This window comes from Pogona vitticeps, chromosome 2 (genome assembly GCF_051106095.1).
Source record: "Pogona vitticeps strain Pit_001003342236 chromosome 2, PviZW2.1, whole genome shotgun sequence".
NCBI lineage: Eukaryota > Metazoa > Chordata > Lepidosauria > Squamata > Agamidae > Pogona > Pogona vitticeps.
In genome coordinates, this window is record NC_135784.1 from 69,386,357 (window position 1) to 69,406,563 (window position 20,207).

Below are 20,207 nucleotides of genomic sequence, written 5' to 3' on the forward strand. Positions count from 1 at the left end.
TGTCTCTCTCTCTCTCCTCTGTGTGTGCAGGTGTGTACATGCATGTGTGTGTGTGTGTGTGTGTGTGTGTGTGTGTGTGTGTGTGTGTATGTGTATGTGTGTATGTACTGGGTTTTGCTGGGTGAGAACCATGCCCCTTTCCCATTCTCTCCCTTGGCCCCCTCATCAGATCCACCTGTAGGGGGATGAAGATGTCGCCATTGTTAGTGTTGGCAGTAGCAGGGTGAGGATGCACACACCACCACAAAGGTTTTGGATTCAGGCTAAAGTCCATGTGTCTTGAGCACAGTCAATTTTTTTAAATGAATTGTTCCATATCCCACCGCTGCCACCAATTTGTCATGTTCCCGCCTGTCCCTAGATTGTTTCACCAAACATAGGGCACAAGCTAGGTGTTGTGTTGCTGCCACCAATTGATTACATCAACATTATGTATTATTAATAATAGAGGTCCAGGCAATGTTATCATTTTAAATAGAACCAAATAGAAGTTGTTTATTAATACAGGTGATGAAGGTACCATTAATGTCCTTAACTCTTAACCAAACGTCCCACTTCATCCACCCTCAACCACCAACCCTCTCTCTATCCACTCCAGACTCTCTAACTCTCAAACCCTAAAGCTCCAATCTGAACTACTACTACTCCTGCAGAGACTCTTATATCTGGTGACTTCGCCTCTCCAGCACTCTCATTGGTCCATGCAGATAGCATATGACTATTCATGACATGGGGGTATACCACACCCACCTGTCAGGAGATGAAGATATCCTCATTATTAGTGTTGGCAGTAGCAGGGTGAGGACGCACACACCATCACAAAAGTTTTGGATTCAGGCTAAAGTCCATGTGACTGAGTCACACTAGAGAAATCCCCCTTCATTTTCTCACATGTGTTCTGACCAATTATTTTCAATGAGCTAAAAAAATACCAAGTCAAAAACATGAAATTAACTGGTAATAACTTTAGAAAAGGTTTGTTAACTACAGACTTAAGTATTTCAGTAGTAAATGTCAAAATATAGCATTTGAGTGAAAAACAAAGAAGGTTGTTTGTCTTACATATTCTAGGCAAATTTCTTTAGCTTTGATGAATGTTTTTAAACTGGGTAAGCCACTCCCTAAAGTTGGATGGCATGGATGCAAATGTGGATGGAGAGAGAGCCATCAGGTAGCATGTGATCAGGCAATCTTGGAAAAAGGTATACAAGGAAGAAGGTATACAAGACAGAGGAGGGACAGGAAGTGATTGATGCACAGTAGCAGGATAGAACTGAATGATTGGCAGAATCACCCACTGCATACTGGGAAACAATTGATCTACATACTCCAACAGCACACACAACCACTAAAGTTTTGGCTTCAGGCTAAAATCCATGTAACTTAGGCCACAGTCACACTAGAAAAATTACCCGCCCCGCCTCATTTACTCACGTCTTCTGCTTCCTGTAGAGTTGTGTCTTGCAGTCACATGACGTATATCCTTTGATAGTGGTTCATATGTTCTTTTAGTTGTTCTGCATTTTTTAGTTAAATTAGATGCAGTATGTTTGTCTACACCTCTGCAGCAGGGTACATCTCTTCCTCTTTTTGTGCATTTCTCTGCCCCCTTCCCCCCCCCCCTAAAATATATGCAGGTACATCAGTGTGTCAACAAAATGCTCTTGATGACCATCTACTGATCTGGGCATTTTTTCATTTATCCACACTGTGTTACCCTCAGTGGTGGAGAACCCACAGTCCTTTTGACGGAAACATATCAACGCACCAACACTCCCATTTGAGAATTAAATTTTTAAAAAGTTAAGGGAATTGAACAACAGCTGCTGCTGGTGGGACTGCATGCCAGATGTAAATAAAATGAATCAGTTTTGTAGTACACACTCTGTGGAATGTTGGTTGTACTGCATGATAAAATGCAGAACAATATACAGTAGTAGTACCCTCCCAGTGGGCTGGATTTGATGTGGAGATAGCAAGGGGGGAACAAAAGAATTGGTAATGACCACGCGTCATCAGGACACACCCCCCCAAGAGTTGAAATTGACAAGGAGTAACTCTGAAACATTTTGTTGGTGTGACCACAGCCTTAAGCATGAATCAAAAAAATACACTTGCTCTAACATGGCTATCTGCTAGATTGCATATTTGAAGAACAGTCCTTACTTAGAAGACCAGTAGAGCTATATATGATTTACTATTTTATGCTGGTCTTCATGTATCATTTCTTAAAATGAAACTATTCTAAAGTGTTTTAGGATTTATTAATCAACCCAGGATTTTCACTAGAGCTTACAGCCATTGAAGCTCTGTCAATAACTGACTTCCAAGAGGAAAAAAACCATGGAAGATAATTGTACAATTAAGAAAACCTTTGGGATGGCTTCCTTTACTATCCCTGTGTTTTGCCATCACCAGAGCTTTGCTTACATTCCCATACATAGAGCTGTTCTAGCTTCCCTTTCAGTGGGTGTACAGAGAATTGATTTAATCATCGTGGCTTGCATTAAAAATAAATGAAGCAAAAGGGAAGGAGAGAAGAGTTAGAAATGTTCTTCCAGCCTTTCTGAAGTACGTAAGGATTTTACTGTATTGTCAGAGTCTTTGTGTTATTTAGAAAAGGAGCCGTGAGGGTGCCTTGTTATTGGCTGCAGTCACTGCAGGTTGATGACATCCTGTCATGAGTAATGATGCTGTGAGCACAATCTGTGACATTCTAGCCTCGACTCATTAGGAGAGATATGCCCCCCCAAGATGCAAACAGCTGCCCTGATTGGGGATATATGCCACCGTTGCTCTAGGCAACCGTGGCTTGAGTCGTTGTGTCAGTCCTGCTTGATGAAAGCAAGGGAAAATGAAACACTCCCCAGCAGCACTTGTGCCGAATTTTGGACCATCAAGGCTGAAGAAACTAAAATGCTATGCCTCTCCTTGAGAGTTCCAGTAATAACAATAACAATAACAATAACAATAACAACAACAACAACAACAACACTAACACTAACACTAACACTAACACTAACACTAACACTAATAATACTAATACTAATACTAATACTAATACTAATACTAATACTAATACTAATACTAATACTAATACTACTAATACTAATACTAATACTAATACTAATACTACTACTACTACTACTACTACTACTACTACTACTAATAATAATAATAATAATAATAATAATAATAATAATAATAATAATAATAATAATAATAATAATAATAAGGATATATATATGTACCAAGTTCTAACTTAGATTTGCAGTTTCCAGAAGTCATGCATAAAACACTACTAGGGTTTAAGCCATCTGAAGAAACTTTAGCTCATTGGTATTTCACACTAGTGATAATAGGAAGTAAAAGTCCCATTCTGTGAGTAAAAATGGAGTGGAAAATAATTGCATAGGTATTTTGGTTTAGGCACTCTGAGTGGCTGAGAATGGGTTAAACCAGCATTCTACTGGTGGAATGTATGGCAGTTGGTTCCCCAACTCTTCCCCAAACCAGCTGCAGTTTGTTTCTAGCTCTTGTGAAAACAAGGAAGCTGTATTCTATTTCACCTTACTTTGCTTCTTTTGACCTCACTCATCTTTCTTAAACAAACATACTCTTACACTTAGAGGTAGGGTGGTTGGATGGGCTTTCTTCCTTTCTTTAAATATATGAACTAGCTTACTCTACCCTAAACTGCAATAATTATTTAAATGGTATTAATGTCTTGCTTATTTTTATTGATTCTAATTTAATTAATAATATGTAATTTATTTTGTTTATGTTGATTTGTTACTCTTAATTATTGTGTACTTACTCTTACCTTAATTGAGTTCTCTGCTACTGTTAAATTGGTTTGTGCTAGCAACGGAGAGGAAGACCTGCCTACCAGCGAGGGCTACAAGAACATAGAGATGATTACGGGTAGGGGAAGATATGGCTCTTAGTCATTCCAGAAGAACGGTGAACAGATGCCTGAAAGCTGTCCATTGTTCTGGTGCTGCTATCACCTACCAGGCTCGAGGTAGCCAGTTCAGTTGGCCCCTCCACTCTAACTTTGGTGCTGTTGAATGCCAGGTCTGTATCCAATAAAGCCCAGCTAATACAAGATCTTATTCTGGAAAAGAATGCAGATCTGGCTGGCATAACCGAGACGTGGATGGGTAGTGAAGGAGATGTACCCCTCTCTCTGGCCTGTCCCCCTGGTCATGCTGTCCAGCACCAGGATAGACCGGAGGGTCGGGATGTGGGAGTTGCCATTGTTTATAAGGACACCCTTGAGGTTGTCAGGCTCTCTGTGTGGTGATGCCAGGCCTAGAGGTCCTCCACATGTTGACTGGGGCCAGGGATGGTATTGGGATCTTGCTGATATCCCATGCTCCCTGCAATCTAGCCACCTCCATCTTTGTCTTCGCAGCTCCATTGGGATCCCCGAGACTGATTGTCTTGGGCAATTTGAACATCCATGTGGATGTGGAGGTTACCGATCCGGCTCTCGAGTTCTTGGAAACCATGGCTTCCTTGGACATGTCCCAACATGATAATGGACCCACACATGTGGGTGGCCACACTTTGGACCTGGTTTTCTCCACTGAGCAGAGAGAGTGTGGCCCGATGGTGACTGACCTTCGGTCCCCTTGTCCTGGCTGGACCACCACCTGATAAAGTGCAATTTCACAATGGCCCTCCCTCCCCATGGGGAGCAGAGACCTATTTTCATGGTCCACCCTTGCAGACTACTGGATCCTATTGGATTCCAGGATGCCATGTGTGGGACTCCGATTGACCTGGCTGGCGCTTCTGTCGAGGCCCTGGTGGATGGCTGGTATGCCGCCGTTGGCATGGCTATAGACATGATCGCTCCTAAAAGCCCTCTCTGCCACAGAGCCCATCCAGCATCTTAGTTTAACCAGCAGCTGATGTCTATGAAACAGAATAGGAGAAGGCTAGAGAGCATTTGGAGGTGGAACCTGACAGAAAATAACTTAAAAGCTGCGAAGGTTGTGTCTAACCTCTTATCTTGTTAAGGTAGAGGTTGCTAGGAAAACCTACTTTGCTGTAGGATAAGCAAAGCATCCAATCAGCAGGCGGAACTTTTCCATATAGTATGTGACCTATCCGGAATTGGCCACAATGATTGGCCTCCATCTAGCATTTTTGTGACCAATCAAAAGTGGAGGCCATCCGCCGGGATCTCACACCCTATTTGAAAACTGTGGATCAAGCTGAGACATCCAGTGCAGTGGATTGTCCATTGAGAATTACTCAGTTTCAACCTGTGATGTCCTCAGAGGTGGACAGGGTCCTTGATCGCTGCCGAGCCACCTCCTCCTCCCTTGACCATTGCCTGGCCTGGCTAATCAAAGCTACCAGGCCGGTGATAACTGAGTGAGCCATTGAAATAATAAATGGGTCTCTTCTTGAGGGTAAGGGAAACGCTCATTAAACCCATTAGAAAGAAAACAAGCTTGTCAGCTGACAACATTGGCAACTATAGGCCTGTTGCCAATGTTTCTTTTCTCAGCAAGGTAGTTGAGAGGGTGGTGGCCGGCCAACTTCAGGCTCTCTTGGATGAAACCGATGCCCTGGATCATTTCAGTCGGGCTTCAGGCCATGCCACAGCATGGAAACAGCATTGGTCACTCTGCTTGATGACCTACTTAGGGAGGCCAACAGGGGCAAAATGTCCTTGCTTGTCTTTCTTGATATCTCAGTCGCCTTTGATAACGTTAACCACGGTATCCTCCTGGGGAGGCTCTCTGAGTTGGGGATTGGTGGCCTTGCTCTCACTTCGCTCCGGGCCTTCTTGGAGGGCCGTATTCAAAGACTGGGGCTTGGGGAGAATGTATCGGCCCCATGGTCCCTCAGTTGTGGGGATTCCACAGGGTTCGATCATCTCCCCAATGCTGTTTAACATCTATATGAGGCGGTTGGGAGGGGTCATCTGGGGATGTGGAGCTTCGTGTCACCAATACGCTGATGACACCCAGCTATATATCTCCTTTTTCCCATCTGCAGTGGATGCTGGGTGCTGCCTGGAGGCCGTTCTGCAATGGATGCAGTCAAATGGACTAAGGTTGACCCTGGACAAGACAGAGGTCCTGCGGGTGGGGCCCCCCAATGTCAGTGGTTTGGGGAACTCCCTCTCTTTTGGGGAACTCTCACCACAAAGAATTTGGTTCACAGTCTGGAGGTCTATCTAGACCTGGCGCTTACCATGGACACCCAGGTAGCGTCTGTGGTTCAGTCTGCCCACTTATATCTTTGGTGGATTGTCTATCTAGACACAGGGGTGCTCCCCACACTGGTCCATTTGCTTGTAGTTTCAAGTATAGATTACTGTAACACTCTCTATGTGGGGCTTCCTTTGAGACTGATGCGGAAGCTTCAGATGGTCCAGAACACGGCGGCCAGGTTATTAACAGAGGTGAAAAGATTTCACTATATTTCCCCCACTCTGGCCACCTTACATTGGCTACTTATCCACTTCCGCATTGATTTCAAGGTGTTAACCATTACAAATAAAGTCCTTAATGGTTTAGGACCTCGATACCTGACAGAATGCCTTCTTCCGCCCAGTTCTACCTGTATCACCCACTCCAGTCACGCTGGGCGGCTGAGGGGCGTAACACAAAGAAAGGCCTGGTGGGAAAAAACAGAAGTCAGGCCTTCTCAGCAGTGGCCCCTCAGCTTTGGAACAACTTACCTGCTAAGATACACCTGGCTCCCATGCTGAGGGCCTTCAAGACTAACTTGAAGACATGGCTATACAGGCAGGACGTCCCTACAGCCATTACCTAGCCTATCTCCCTCTACTTTTTCTTTTATCTCCTTCTTCTTCCTCTTCTTTTTTCCCCTCTTTATTTTTTCCTTTCCCATCTTGGATTAATCTGGATTTTATCTTAGTTTATTTTTGTTTATATTATATGTAAACTGCCCACAGTAGACCCATTCTAGATGGGCGGTATATAAGTCTAATAAATAAATAAAAATAAAATCAACCCTGAGTGCTCGCTGGGAGGACTGATCCTGAAGCTGAGGCTCCAATACCTTGGCCATCTCTTGAGAAGAGATGGAAAATACCCTGATGTTGGGAAAATGTGAAGGCAAGAGAAGGGGATGACAGAGGACGAGATGGTTGGACAGTGTCATCGAAGCTACCAACATGAATTTGATCCAACTCCGGGAGGCAGTGGAAGACAGGAGGGTCTGGTATGCTCTGGTCCATGGGGTTACGAAAAGTTGGACAGGACTTAACGACTAAACAACAACAACTTTTAATGTTGTTCCTCATTTATCTGTCAAAAAATTTAAAATATGCCTGTTATACAACTCTACTTATTCCTGTATAGACAGTGATGTAGTGAGGTGGAGTTAGTTTACAAGTAGTGTAGAAGAGTAATTTCTGATGTTGCAAATTATGTGGGCTATTTGGTGATCAAGTTTTAAATATCAAAGTATTTTTACTTTATATTCACGAAGGCTTTCACGGCCAGGAGCTAATGGTTGTTGTGGGTTTTTCAGGCTCTTTGGCCGTGTTCTGAAGGTTGTTCTTCCTAATGTTTCGCCAGTCTCTGTGGCCGGCATCTTCAGTGCTGACCTCGGAAGTTGCTGGCCACAGAGACTGGCTAAACGTTAGGAAGAACAACCTTCAGAACACAGCCAAAGAGCCCGAAAAACCCACAACAACCATTATTTTTACTTTGAGAGTCTGTCATTAGAAGCTGGAAACTGCTTGTGTTCCAGAGATGTGACTCAAGCAGACCTTCATGAATGAGTAGTCATACTTGCAAATGAACTCTTGTGCTTATGTTAGAAGGCCAGTAAGAAAAGAAGGAAAGTTGACTTGCAAGCTACAGGAGGTCTAAAAAGCTGTGACAACCAGAGATTATAGAATTGTCTCTTTTAATTGTCTCCATAGTCCTCTTCCCTACAGTATTTCAGAAGAGTACTAAAGAAGAATTGTTTAGGGAGGCCTATGGCAAAATTCAATGTTAATTTTTATGACCCGTGTTTATGATTAGGGTGTGACTATATTTGTTATTTATTATTTGGGGATATTATGTATCTGTTTATTCTGTCAAGGTTGATGACCCACAAACCAAAACCAAGTGCCACTTTGGCGTTTTGTCCTCATCTCTAGTTAGAATATGATAATATTATCCAATGCTTGTTTTATTATTAAAAATTGTTCTCTTGACATTTAGTTGTGGTAAAGCTGTGCTGATTATGATTAAATTAGCAATCTGAATGCTTTAAATACATGTTAAACTGGTATCATTGTGATCTTTACAAAATATTTGAACTAATACAGTGGGGTCTTGACTTAAGAACGGCTTGAGTTAAGAACATTTTGACTTAAGAACTGCTCTCATAGGAAAATATTGACTTGACTTAAGTACTTAGATTTGAGTTAAGAACTGAAAAAAACCCACGTGGGAGGCAGGGAAAGTGCAAAATGTGAACTTTCAGTTAACTGTTGGCCAGTGAAAAGGGTGCCTGTCTGCTTCCTCACTCCTCCCAGCGTTTAGAGAGTGGATTGGGAGACAGTCTTCAGACTGCCTGGTACTGTACTGCCTGGACTGTATTTTCCCTGCCTTCCCTGAACCGTTCTTGACCTAAGAAAAAAAGAAACAAAATATCCCCCCTCTAGTGGTCGAAGGCGGAATAGCAGCTTCCCATTAGTTTCTATGGACGGAAAAGAGCAGATACGGATCAAATGGTTTTCAATGCATTCCTATGGGAAATGCAGATTTGACCTGAGAACTTTTTGACTTGAGAACCGCCTTCCAATACGGATTAAGTTCTCAAGTCAAGACCCCACTGTATCTGTTTATCTGAGATATAGATGATGAATGTAGTGACTTAAATCCAAGATGAAAGATACTTCAGTTTGCCCGGTAGATGTTACTGAATTTTTTTCCTGCACCTTGAAAATGAAATCCAGACGGTTAGCAGACTTTCAAGAACAGATTTTTGTGGGAAGCAGAGGGAGACATACGGGCGAAATTGGTAATCTTCAATTCCACTCCATCAGAAAGCAGTTCTCCCAACAAAACAAATCTTGGGATTCAAATCAGTTTTCATTTGTGGACTGGTGGCTATTAACAGACAATATCTTCTGTATTGCAGGACCGAAAGCTAACAAAAATGGAAAGACAGAGGTTCAAAGAGGAAGCAGAGATGTTGAAAGGACTTCAACACCCAAACATTGTTAGATTTTATGACTTTTGGGAATCGTGTTTGAAAGGAAAGAAGTGTATTGTGTTGGTGACAGAACTGATGACCTCTGGAACCCTGAAAACGTGAGTATTTGTCAAGTAATTGATTATACAGTTAGCAGATCAGAGACATTATTTAGGCTACTGGTGTGCACATTGTAAATTCTCATGTACAGTGCCGCACATAGCGAGGTTAATCCGTTCCGAATTAACCGTCGCTATGGGAAAACATCGCTATACGGAATGGAAAACGCCATAGAAACTTAGTTTAATGCGTTCCTATGGCTCTTAAACTCACCATTCTGTGAAGTTTCTCCATAGCACCGCCATTTTCGCGCCCTCGGTAAGCGAGGGCAGGTCGCGAAAATTTATTTATTTATTTATTTATTTATTTATTTATTTATTTATTTATTTATTTATATCCCGCCTATCTAGTCAGCTCAGGACCACTCTAGGCGGCCATTTTCTGCACCCTGTGGCCATTTTGGAACCACCGATCAGCTGTTCCCAAAATGGCCACCGGGTGCAGAAATGATCGCAATTCAATGTTTAGCCTATCTAAACATCGCAATGCGATTGCATTAGCGACCCAAAAAACGGGTCGCTATGCGGATTCTTCGTTAAACGGTGCACTCGTTAAGCGAGGCACCTCTGTATCTTCCATTTCAGGTTCTTTTAGGGATGTATGCTTTTCTTTAGTTTTCCTATTTATTATGCACTGATCCTTTCTTGTGACATGAAAAGGAAAGTCTCTTTTGGGTTTCCCATTTGGTTTTTCCCATCTGTGTTTTATGGCACTCCAAAAGCCCTAAAGAACCATAGAAACAAGGTGGCAAGGCAAAGGCAAGGCAGCAAAGAACCAATCTAGTCAAAAAGCTAGATATAACAAGCAAGGGGAAAAATATCAATGTGAAAAAAAGCCAGAGAAGCAAGCAAATAAAGACCAAAAAAAAAAAAAAACAACAACAACAACCAGAGCTGCTTAGAATATGAAGAGATTTCTCTTCCCATACCACTTGATGCAGATAGCAGTGGGCAAACCAGGGAGAAATAAAATAATCCATGAAAGCAAAGGATAAAAAAAAAACAGATCCAAACAAAACAGAATAACCAAAGAGGGAAGAAATTCCCAGACACATTGTTGTTGTTGTTTAGTCCTGTCCGACTCTTTGTGACCCCATGGACCAGAGCACGCCAGGCCCTCCTGTCCCTCCTGTCCCAAAGACATTAGTAGAGGGGGAAATGTTTTTAAAATCTCAAATGGGCACACTGGGACTGGGAGGCTGCTTGGCAATAGCAAAAATAATCACCCCCAAACAGGAAATATTCCCAAAAACATCAAGGAAAAGAGACAAAAAAAAGCATCCAAGATGAAGGCCAAACAAGTAGGTAGAAAGGCAGAAATCCGTTGTGGATGGCACTAGGATCTCAGCACACAGCAATCCCACAAGGGAGGACTGAAACACAGAGCAATCCTTAGAGAGTTCCAGGCCCTTTCATAGATTCAAAGTCCCTGCCCCCCTAGGACATTCTGCTTGGCTGCTGACTGTCTTCGCAATTCTATTGGAGGAAAAATTTCTCAGGCAAGTGACTGATAAATAGTGAAAAGCCACCAGAACGTTGCACAGACACTAAAGGAAAAACGAAGGAAACACTAAACATGTGTGTAGCCTTCTTCTGTAAATATGAGTTAGTTGTGATTTAGGGGCTGTCTTTCAACAATCACCCTAAGAACATGAAATGCACAAAAGCATTTTGGATTCTTCATTTAGCCATGAAAAGCCCATCCCTAATTTGGACAATTTGCTTGTTTCATCTGGCATGTTTCAGTTATTAAGACCCAAAGTCCTTTCTGTTATAATAGATTGTCTGTGTTAGAACTTAATTGAAGACTGAATTTCATTCTTATTGTTTCCTAGTCTTGTTCTATTATATAACCAACAGCAGTTCTGCCCTTATTTCCTCTTCCCCCTCATGTTTTGCACATAGCACTTGGAATCTATTTGTTCATCTTTCATTCAGTCTTTTATTGAGCCACAATAAAATAATTCTCCGTTGATGAGAGGGGGGGGGGTGCAAGCATTGGCTCATCAAAAATGAACTGACATGTTTTATTAATCTGAATCATACTAATTAACAGTTTATGCTGCTGATAATCTTGTTAAGCTTGATAATGGCATTAGCAGAACAGACTTTTCACCTGCCCATGAAAATATTCAGATATTTCACCTCATTATATGAACGCACAGCTGTGTTCTAATACATAGTACTGTTGTCTTAGAATTTAAAGGAATATAGTGTGTGAATGAGTTGCCTTTGATGTAATAAAATTTACAACTGATAATTGTGTTGTGATTAGCATCCTATATCTCAAAGCAAGGTTGATGCAAATATATTCTTTCATCAAAGCATACAATTCTCGGTTATTCAGAGTTTAATGTCAGTACTGTTTTGTCTAGAATTTTGCATGCAACATTTATTATTACTTTCTCTAAGGTATCTAAAGAGATTTAAAGTGATGAAACCCAAAGTCCTTCGTAGCTGGTGTCGGCAAATCCTGAAGGGTCTCCATTTTCTGCACACCAGAACTCCACCAATTATTCACAGAGACTTAAAATGTGACAATATTTTTATAACTGGACCAACTGGATCTGTGAAGATAGGAGACTTAGGTCTGGCAACTCTCAAGAGAGCTTCCTTTGCCAAAAGTGTGATAGGTAAGCTTTCTCCTTGTTATGTGCTTACATTTTTAAAGCAATCTCAGCACACACTCAAAATTTGCAAAACAACAACAAATGCCATTGTTTTGCTAGAAATTATGTTGACACAATAAATCCTTTTTTTCTTAACACGTAGTGTTGTAACTGGTGGATCTGCATACACACGTCTGCATACACACACCTGTGAATGTTTTTGGAAGAAGTTCTACCTTAAGACCTGTTTAGATGTTCAAGTGAAAGGATTAAGCTGAACATTCTCGCTCTCCATGTGTAGATACAGTTTGAAGAGCATAGCTTCTTTTACATATGATGCACCGCCATGTAGATTAAGAATCTTGATTTTTTTTTCTGATATTCTAATCATGTGGAAAACCACTTCCATCATCACATGGTTGCCTGAACCTTTTAACTGAATGACCAAATAGGGCTATATGGTGGATTGCACAGTTGCTAATGGATTTTTGAACACTCTGTTTCACTTATCTCAACTCCTTAATGCATAATAATGAAATTATATTTTATTATTTGTATGCTTCAGTCACAAAAAAATTACATCTTTTCTCAGTATGCATTTGTTGTTGACAAGATAAATGTAAGTCTCCGAGACATGTTCCAAGAGCTTGCAGAGAGCTTGCTCCCTCTGTAAAACTAATTCAGGCTGTGTTTACACTGGCAATAAGAAACACATTTAAGCATCATTTAAATTTACATTTTATCATTCACATGATTTATATAGACTGCAAACAAAGTTGTTTTCAACTGGCCAGCAGGGGATTTTCAAAATACCTCACTTGTAAGATTAATTAAGTTCAATGTGATATTGTGGATGTGAAAGTTGCTGTCATTTTAGTTTGTGCCTATGTGGATTTTGGGTGGCCGGGGCTCCACCATTTTTCCTTTTAATTTTTGTTAAAATTCTTTCTTAAAATGTTTACTGCTGCATCAGTTCATCAGTACATTTAGCATTACAGCAAACCTAGCCCATTCTCTCCATTTGGTCAGTGAAGAAGATGGGAGAGCAGCAGAGCAGTGGGCACAGAATGGTCACAGAGTGGGTGTGCCTGGACATGGAGGGAGGTCCATGTGCCAGGAACATTGCCTTGAAAAGCAACTTTCCTCCCACTCATTTTTTTCATGATTAATGGCTGGTATTACCTCTTCTAAACAGCATGAACCTGGACAGGCTCTCTGCTGTTTTCATGACTTTCTTAAAATAGAACAGAGGCAATTCTGCCTGCTATCTCCCCAGTGATTGCTGATGCAGGCATCCTGTCTTTTTTTCATTGGAGGCCAGTCACCAGGCCTGTTTTTTATTAGACTCCAACCATGATTGCAACCTAATTGAAGAAACTTGGTCTACTACCTCCCCAGCAATTGCTGACACAGGCATCCTGCTTGTTTTTCATTGGAAGCCAGCCATGATTGCAGTCTAACCTGCTGAGGCAGTTCTGCCAGCTGCCTCACCAGTGATTGCTGATGCAGGCACCATGCCTGTTTTTATTGGAAGCCAGCCATGAATGCAGCAAATCAGTTGCCGGTTGCTTTTCTGTGTAGTGTTTGTGTGCGTGCGTGCACATGTGTGTGTGTGTATGTGTATGTGCATGCACATGTGCAGCTTAACGCACTGACTGTTGGAGAAGAAAGGAGCAGTGCAGAAAAGCAAAGTATTTTTTTTAACTTGTGGTTTCTTAAAAAACCTTTGAGAGAATTTCAAGAGAAGGCCAACAAATTCTTACTCAAACATCACAGAAATTAGACATGGGCCTTGTTGCATCATACAAAATTAGTAAACTGATTGCTAAAATAATGCTCACAACATTGGTAAGTCACTTATCCTGCTTTCAATGTCCATAATATCTGATGTCATGAATTTGAGTGCCAAAAAAAAAAAATAATTCAGGCAGTTCCTTTGAGTAACTCCACTGTTGCCAGAAGAATCAATGAGATGGCACATGACATTAAAGAGGACTTGGTCAGTTCAGTCCAATCTAAGAAATCCTTTTTACAATTAGATGAAACTGTTTTACAAATTAATGACACTCTTCTCGTAGCTTAAGTGAGATTCTGGAATGGTAATGAACTGATGGAAGAGATGTTGTTTGCTGGGGAAATTAAAACAGATATTAAGGGACTGTCTATTTTTGAAGAAGTTGAAAGTTACTTAAGTGAGAACAATACTCCCATTGAGAATATAATTGCTTGTGCAACTGAAGGTGCTGCTTCTATGGTTGGTCAATACAGAAGATTAATCTAACAAGAGTTACACCTTCCGTCTTTACTATTCATTGCATCATTCACAGGGAGCACTTGGTATCAAAGAACTTGGGAGGACATCTTAATATTTTGCTTTTAGTTGTTATAAAGGCAATAAACGTTATCAAATCCCACATCCTTCAGTATTTTCTTTTCTGGCAGCTATGTGAAGAAAGTAATGAAGACTTCCAGATGCTGGTGCTCCATACTGAGGTTAAGTGGCTTTCCAAGGGAAACTGCCTTCAGCATTTTGTTACACTTCTTCAGACACCATTGTTTCCTTCATGTCTGATAAATAGCCTAGAGTGGTCTGGTAGTACAGATAGGCGGGGTACAAATCAAATCAATAGATAGATAGATAGATAGATAGATAGATAGATAGATAGATAGATAGATAGATAGATAGATAGATAGATAGATAGATAGATAGATAGATAGATAGATAGATAAATAGATAAATAGATAAATAGATAAATAGATAAATAGCATGGAGAAAAGCCTGTTGATACTAAGGCACATACATTTTATTGGCACATATTTTTCAGAAATTTAATTTGTTAAACAAGACCTTACAGGGCCAAAATAGTATCCTTGTAGATAGTAAGGAAGCCATTATTTCATTCCTTAAGAAACTTGAAGTTTGAAATTTTTATAGTTTCCAAACCTGAAGACTATTGTAGAGGCACTGAAGGACAATGTCTTTACTGTTTATGTGAAGCATCTCAAACAGATACAGAATACACAAGAAAGCTGGATTGGATTTTGAACCCACCCAAGCTGAAGCAGAAATTCAAGAGAATTTGATTGATCTTCAGAGTGGTTTAAATACACATTGTCAATTCACTCAGTTTCAAAGAGAGTTTTGGAACAAGAGTGATTTGCCAAATACCTTTGCAACAATGTGGGCGAAAGACCTCAATTTTTTTTTGTTGCCATTGCCTCAACATATTTGGTTGAGTGTGGATCCAACATGAACAGAACTGATATTGTAGCAGAAGGTGACTTTCAACTCATTTTCTAATTTCAAGCCTGGTATCATGAAACTTACGGAAAAGCACCAAGCTCAAATATTGCATTAGACCTATCAAATGCTTAATTTCATACAGTCTTTTTCAAAGTTTTGTCAAGTATGTCAGAATCTTCGTGTTTTCTTGATATTCAATAATACATGATTTATATATACATATATCTGTTCATGTTGTATCCTTGTGTGGTGGGCAGGGGACTCAGAAGAGCTCCTAGGTGAGTCATAGCCAAAAAAGAAAGAAAGAAAGAAAGAAAGGTTGAGAATGGCTGTCCTAGATAGTTGATTTATCAATGTATCACTTATTCTTTTTTGAAAAAAAAATTAAAAAAAATTAAAATATTTAAGAATAGCATGTTCCTAAAACAGAAAAAATGAGCTGATTTCAGCAGTGTAGACATCAAAACAGTGTAGACATCATGGCCACTGGTCCCATCACCTCCTGGGAAATAGAAGGGGAAGATATGGAGGCAGTGACAGATTTTACTTTCTTGGGCTCCATGATCACTGCAGACGGAGACAGCAGCCCCGAAATTAAAAGACGCCTGCTTCTTGGGAGGAAAGCAATGACAAACCTTGACAGCATCTTAAAAAGCAGAGACATCACCTTGCCAACAAAAGTCCGAATAGTCAAAGCTATGGTTTTTCCTGTAGTGTTGTATGGAAGTGAGAGCTGGACCATAAAGAAAGCTGACCGCCGAAGAATTGATGCCTTTGAATTGTGGTGCTGGAGGAGACTCTTGAGAGTTCCCTGGACTGCAAAGAGAACAAACCTATCAATTCTAAAGGAAATCAACCCCGAGTGCTCATTGGAAGGACAGATCCTGAAGCTGAGGCTCCAGTACTTTGGCCATCTCATGAGAAGAGAAGACTCCTTGGAAAAGACTTTGATGTTGGGAAAGTGCAAAGGCAAGAGGAGAAGGGGACGACCGAGGATGAGATGGTTGGACAGTGTCATCGAAGCAACCAACATGAATTTGACACAACTCCGGGAGGCGGTGGAAGATAGGAGGGCCTGGCGTGCTCTGGTCCATGGGGTCACGAGGAGTCGGACACGACTAAACGACTGAACACACACAGACATCAAAACTGGTTTAAATCACCACAAATAAATCAATTCCCATTCAGTGCATGTGAACACGTTCATTAGTTTAAAAACCACATAACTTAAACGTGATTTTTAAAAAGCCTGAACAGAAATGGATTCAAATTACCAGTGTGACCACAGCCTCAGTTTATGATATCATCATGTTACTTTGCATTTTTTTTATTTTATACACATTTGCATGATGCAATTAAAACTTTATTGAAACCAATCGAAATAAATAGAATTTGGAAAACAACTTTTTTTTCCAAGTCTCATGTTGATAGAAGATAAACAAAATCCTCATCAGCATAACTTGTTTTCTGATTTGAAATATTGACAATTTATTTTAACATCAAGTAACTATATGTAAGATGTGATAAAACTGGCAGTATATGTTATTGGTATGGCTGTTACCTTTACCAACCCAATTAAAGAAATGTTGCTAACAAAGTTTTTGGGGAAAATACAGGTTATAAATTTAATGAAGGCAGATTCTTTATCTTAGTAACTATTCACGTATTTTGGGTTTTTTTGTGTTGAAAAAGAATAAATCGGCATCTCTGCGTCACATGGTCAATTGATATCATTTAGTTGACTAGAAGCCAGTGATTAGAGAACTGATTGATCTTTAGAAATGGAAGAAATTTTGTCCTTGTTTCCTACTTAGCCATTGTTCACTCCTAAATATATTTTGGAATTATGGGAAAAAGATATATCATTTGACGTTTTTCCACGCATGCTGATATTGTGCAAGTAGCTGCACTATTTAATGACAATCTGTTTTGTAACTTATTGTATAGCTGGCAGCACAACCAGTAGAACAGCCCATTACACAATAGGCACCACACCAGATAGCACAACTTCTTGCAGTACATTATTTACATAGAATCCTGCAGTTATATTCACCAGTTATATCTGCTAAACAGATGTCAGTCTGAGTATTTCTAGGAAGGTCAATGGTGATTATAAGCTTCTTGATTTGGCATAAGAGTATGAGCTGAATAGCATTAATAAAAAGTTATATAAAAGGGACTTGGATTCTTAATCTAATCATAGCAACTCTAGCGAACAGGATACTGGCTGGTATATCTTACTGCACTGAAAGAAGATGGAAATTTGTATACATAGTGTGGTAGTGTATAATTTATAATTAAAACATCATTGATTTTTATTCACCCTGCAACTAGTGTTTCATTAATGTGTAGCAGTTTGCTGCCAAGATTGATATTTCCTTATGCAACTGTGAATTTATAGGATTATGGCCAACATGTTTTAAAGCATATTTCATGTGCATTCAGACATAGCTATTTTTAAAGAAACTGTACATGTGCTCAGCTTATTCATCATTATGTGTTATTTTACTATAATTCTTTTGCTTACACGGATCCTTCTGTGTGCTAGACACATTTTACACCATGTTTTATAATTTACCAAATGTGCTTTCTGTTGCAATATTTAGGATGTCTTTTTATGGACATTTTGCTATTCTTGAGAACTTCATGCTCTCAAGGAAGATGATGTTATTCTGTTAATTGCCTATTTGACAAGACTGTACTGTACTAACTCCCTATTAACCTTCTGAGTGGATATAATAATTGTTGAACGGAGATTATTCTGTGATGCAGTATTTTTTTTCTTTATTTTTCTATGTACACAGAGGAGATTTATGTAGGGTTTATGAACCTCTCTTCAAATTAAAAAAGCAGTAACTAGTATCTCTTTAGGTTTTTCATATTAACTTGGATTTCAGTCAGTCAGTAGTTTGCCGTTTGGGTGTGCTCTTGGACTCATTTCTGAGTTTTGATGTACGGTCTTAGCAGTGGCCAGGAATGCTTTTGAACAGTTAAAAGTTTGTATGCCAGCTGTGCCCATTCCTTGAAATGTTCATTCTGGCCATAGTGACGCATGCCTTAGTGCAACACTATCTACATCGGGCTGCCTTTCAAGAATGGGTTAAAATGCAGCAGCCAAACTTCTAACTGGCGCTGGTTATGGGGTGCATATAACTCCCTTATCACAACAGCTTCACTGATTGCTTGTATTTTTCTAGACCCAATTTGAAGGCTATTATCTATAAAGCTCCATATGGCTTGCGTTCAAGCTATTTCCTTCTCTGCTTTGAAGATCTTCTGGGGAGGCCCTTATATCAGTTCCACCAAGTTTCTAAACTCACTTGTTGAGGAGACAAGAGAGGGCCTTTTCAGTAGCTCCTCCCAGGTGTTGAAATGCATTGTCCCGAAAGGCCAGGTTGGCTTCCTTTCTCTTGTCTTTCTGTTGTCATGCAAAGACTTTCCTTCAGGCAAGCTTTTAAGCAAGAAGTAGGAGTCTAACAATGCCGTATTTATTAAATGCTAAATTTTCAGCTATGGTAAGTAACAGAATTTGGATTGAAGCCAAAGACTCACAAAGCAGAAGAAAAATAGGCAGTACAGTAGCACTGCTTTACATGCCCTTAAACAAGAATCTGGAGAGTTGAAGCAACACTGGCTAATAGGTGCTAGTTATTCCTGTTTTCTTTATCTATCTATCTATCTATCTATCTATCTATCTATCTATCTATCTATCTATCTATCTATCTATCTATCTATCTATCTATCTATCTATCTATCTATCTATCTATCTATCTATCTATCTATCTATCTATCTATCTATCTATCTATCTATCTATCTATCTTCTGTCTGTCTGTCTGTCTGTCTGTCTGTCTGTCTGTCTGTCTGTCTGTCTGTCATCACCAGTAAAAGACAATATTTAAAAGCTAGGAACAATAAGTATACAAATGTTAAGAAAGAATCAATAAACAAACTACTAAATCAGTAAGGTAAAGGTAAAGGTAAAGGTTCCCCTTGACAATTTTTGTCCAGTCGTGTCCGACTCTAGGGGGCGGCGCTCATCCCGCTCTTCAAGCCATAGAGCCAGCGTTTGTCCGAAGACAATCTTTCCGTGGTCACATGGCCAGTGTGATTTAGACACGGAACGCTGTTTACCTTCCCACCGAGGTGGTCCCTATTTATCTACTCGCATTTGCATGCTTTCGAACCGCTAGGTTGGCGGGAGCTGGGACAAGCGACAGGTGCTCATTCCGTTGCGTGGATTCGATCTTACGACTGCCGGATCTTCTGACCCTGCAGCACAGGCTTCTGCGGTTTAGCCCACAGCGCCACCACGTCCCTTTTTAAATCAGTAAACAAAATCAACACCAAAAACACATTCATAGCAACAAAGCATTTAAAAACCTCTCTCAGAAAGATATCACCTAACGGAAAGTATGCCTAAAAAGAAAGGTCCTCATCTGCTTGTGGAAGGATGGCAAAAGATTGGGCACGTTTAGCCTTGAGAAAAGAAGACTGAGGGGTGATATGATGGCACTTTTTAAATATTTGAAAGGATGTCATAGAGAGGACGGCCGGATCTGTTCTCAATCATCCCAGAGTGCAGGACACAAAACAATGAGCTCAAGTTAAAGGAAACTAGATCTCAGTTGAATATCAGGAAAAACTTCCTAACTGTTAGAGCAGTATGAAAGTGGAACCAGTTACCTTGGGAGTTGGTGAGTGCTCCAGTGCTGGAGGCATTGAAGAAAAACTTAGAGAGTCACCTGGCAGATATGCTTTGATTGTATTCCTGCGTTGAGGAGGGAGTTGGACCTCATGGCCTTATAGGCCCAACTTCACTTTTCTATGATTCTGTGGGGCCTGCCTGGCTTCCCATGGGAGTGAGTTCTAGAATCTGGGAGCAGTGGCAGAGAAATCATTTGTATAGCTATGCAAGCAGAAGACCATTTTTGGATATTGGCTTCGCTTTTGACTTGCAGATATGTAAGATAAAGGTAAATAATTCTACTGAGCATGGAAAGCCTCTTCAGAATGGCACATTTGCAATGAACCCAATATTCAGGATTATA

The 20,207-nt window shown here is 40.4% G+C and overlaps 1 protein-coding gene across 14 annotated transcripts in view; it reads left to right on the forward strand.

Moving 5' to 3' along the window:
* Window positions 1–20,207, forward strand: part of WNK2 (WNK lysine deficient protein kinase 2) — a 168,758-nt gene that overhangs the window by 46,519 nt on the left and 102,032 nt on the right. For all 14 annotated transcript variants that reach the window (XR_013541698.1, XR_013541699.1, XM_078385345.1 and 11 more), the window contains exons 3-4: window positions 9,133–9,305; window positions 11,718–11,938. Coding sequence is in view for 12 of the 14 variants with exons in the window: in XM_078385345.1 (XP_078241471.1) it covers window positions 9,133–9,305; window positions 11,718–11,938 (394 nt within the window). In the remaining 2 variants the exon portion in view is untranslated. The remainder of the gene's footprint in view (window positions 1–9,132; window positions 9,306–11,717; window positions 11,939–20,207) is intronic.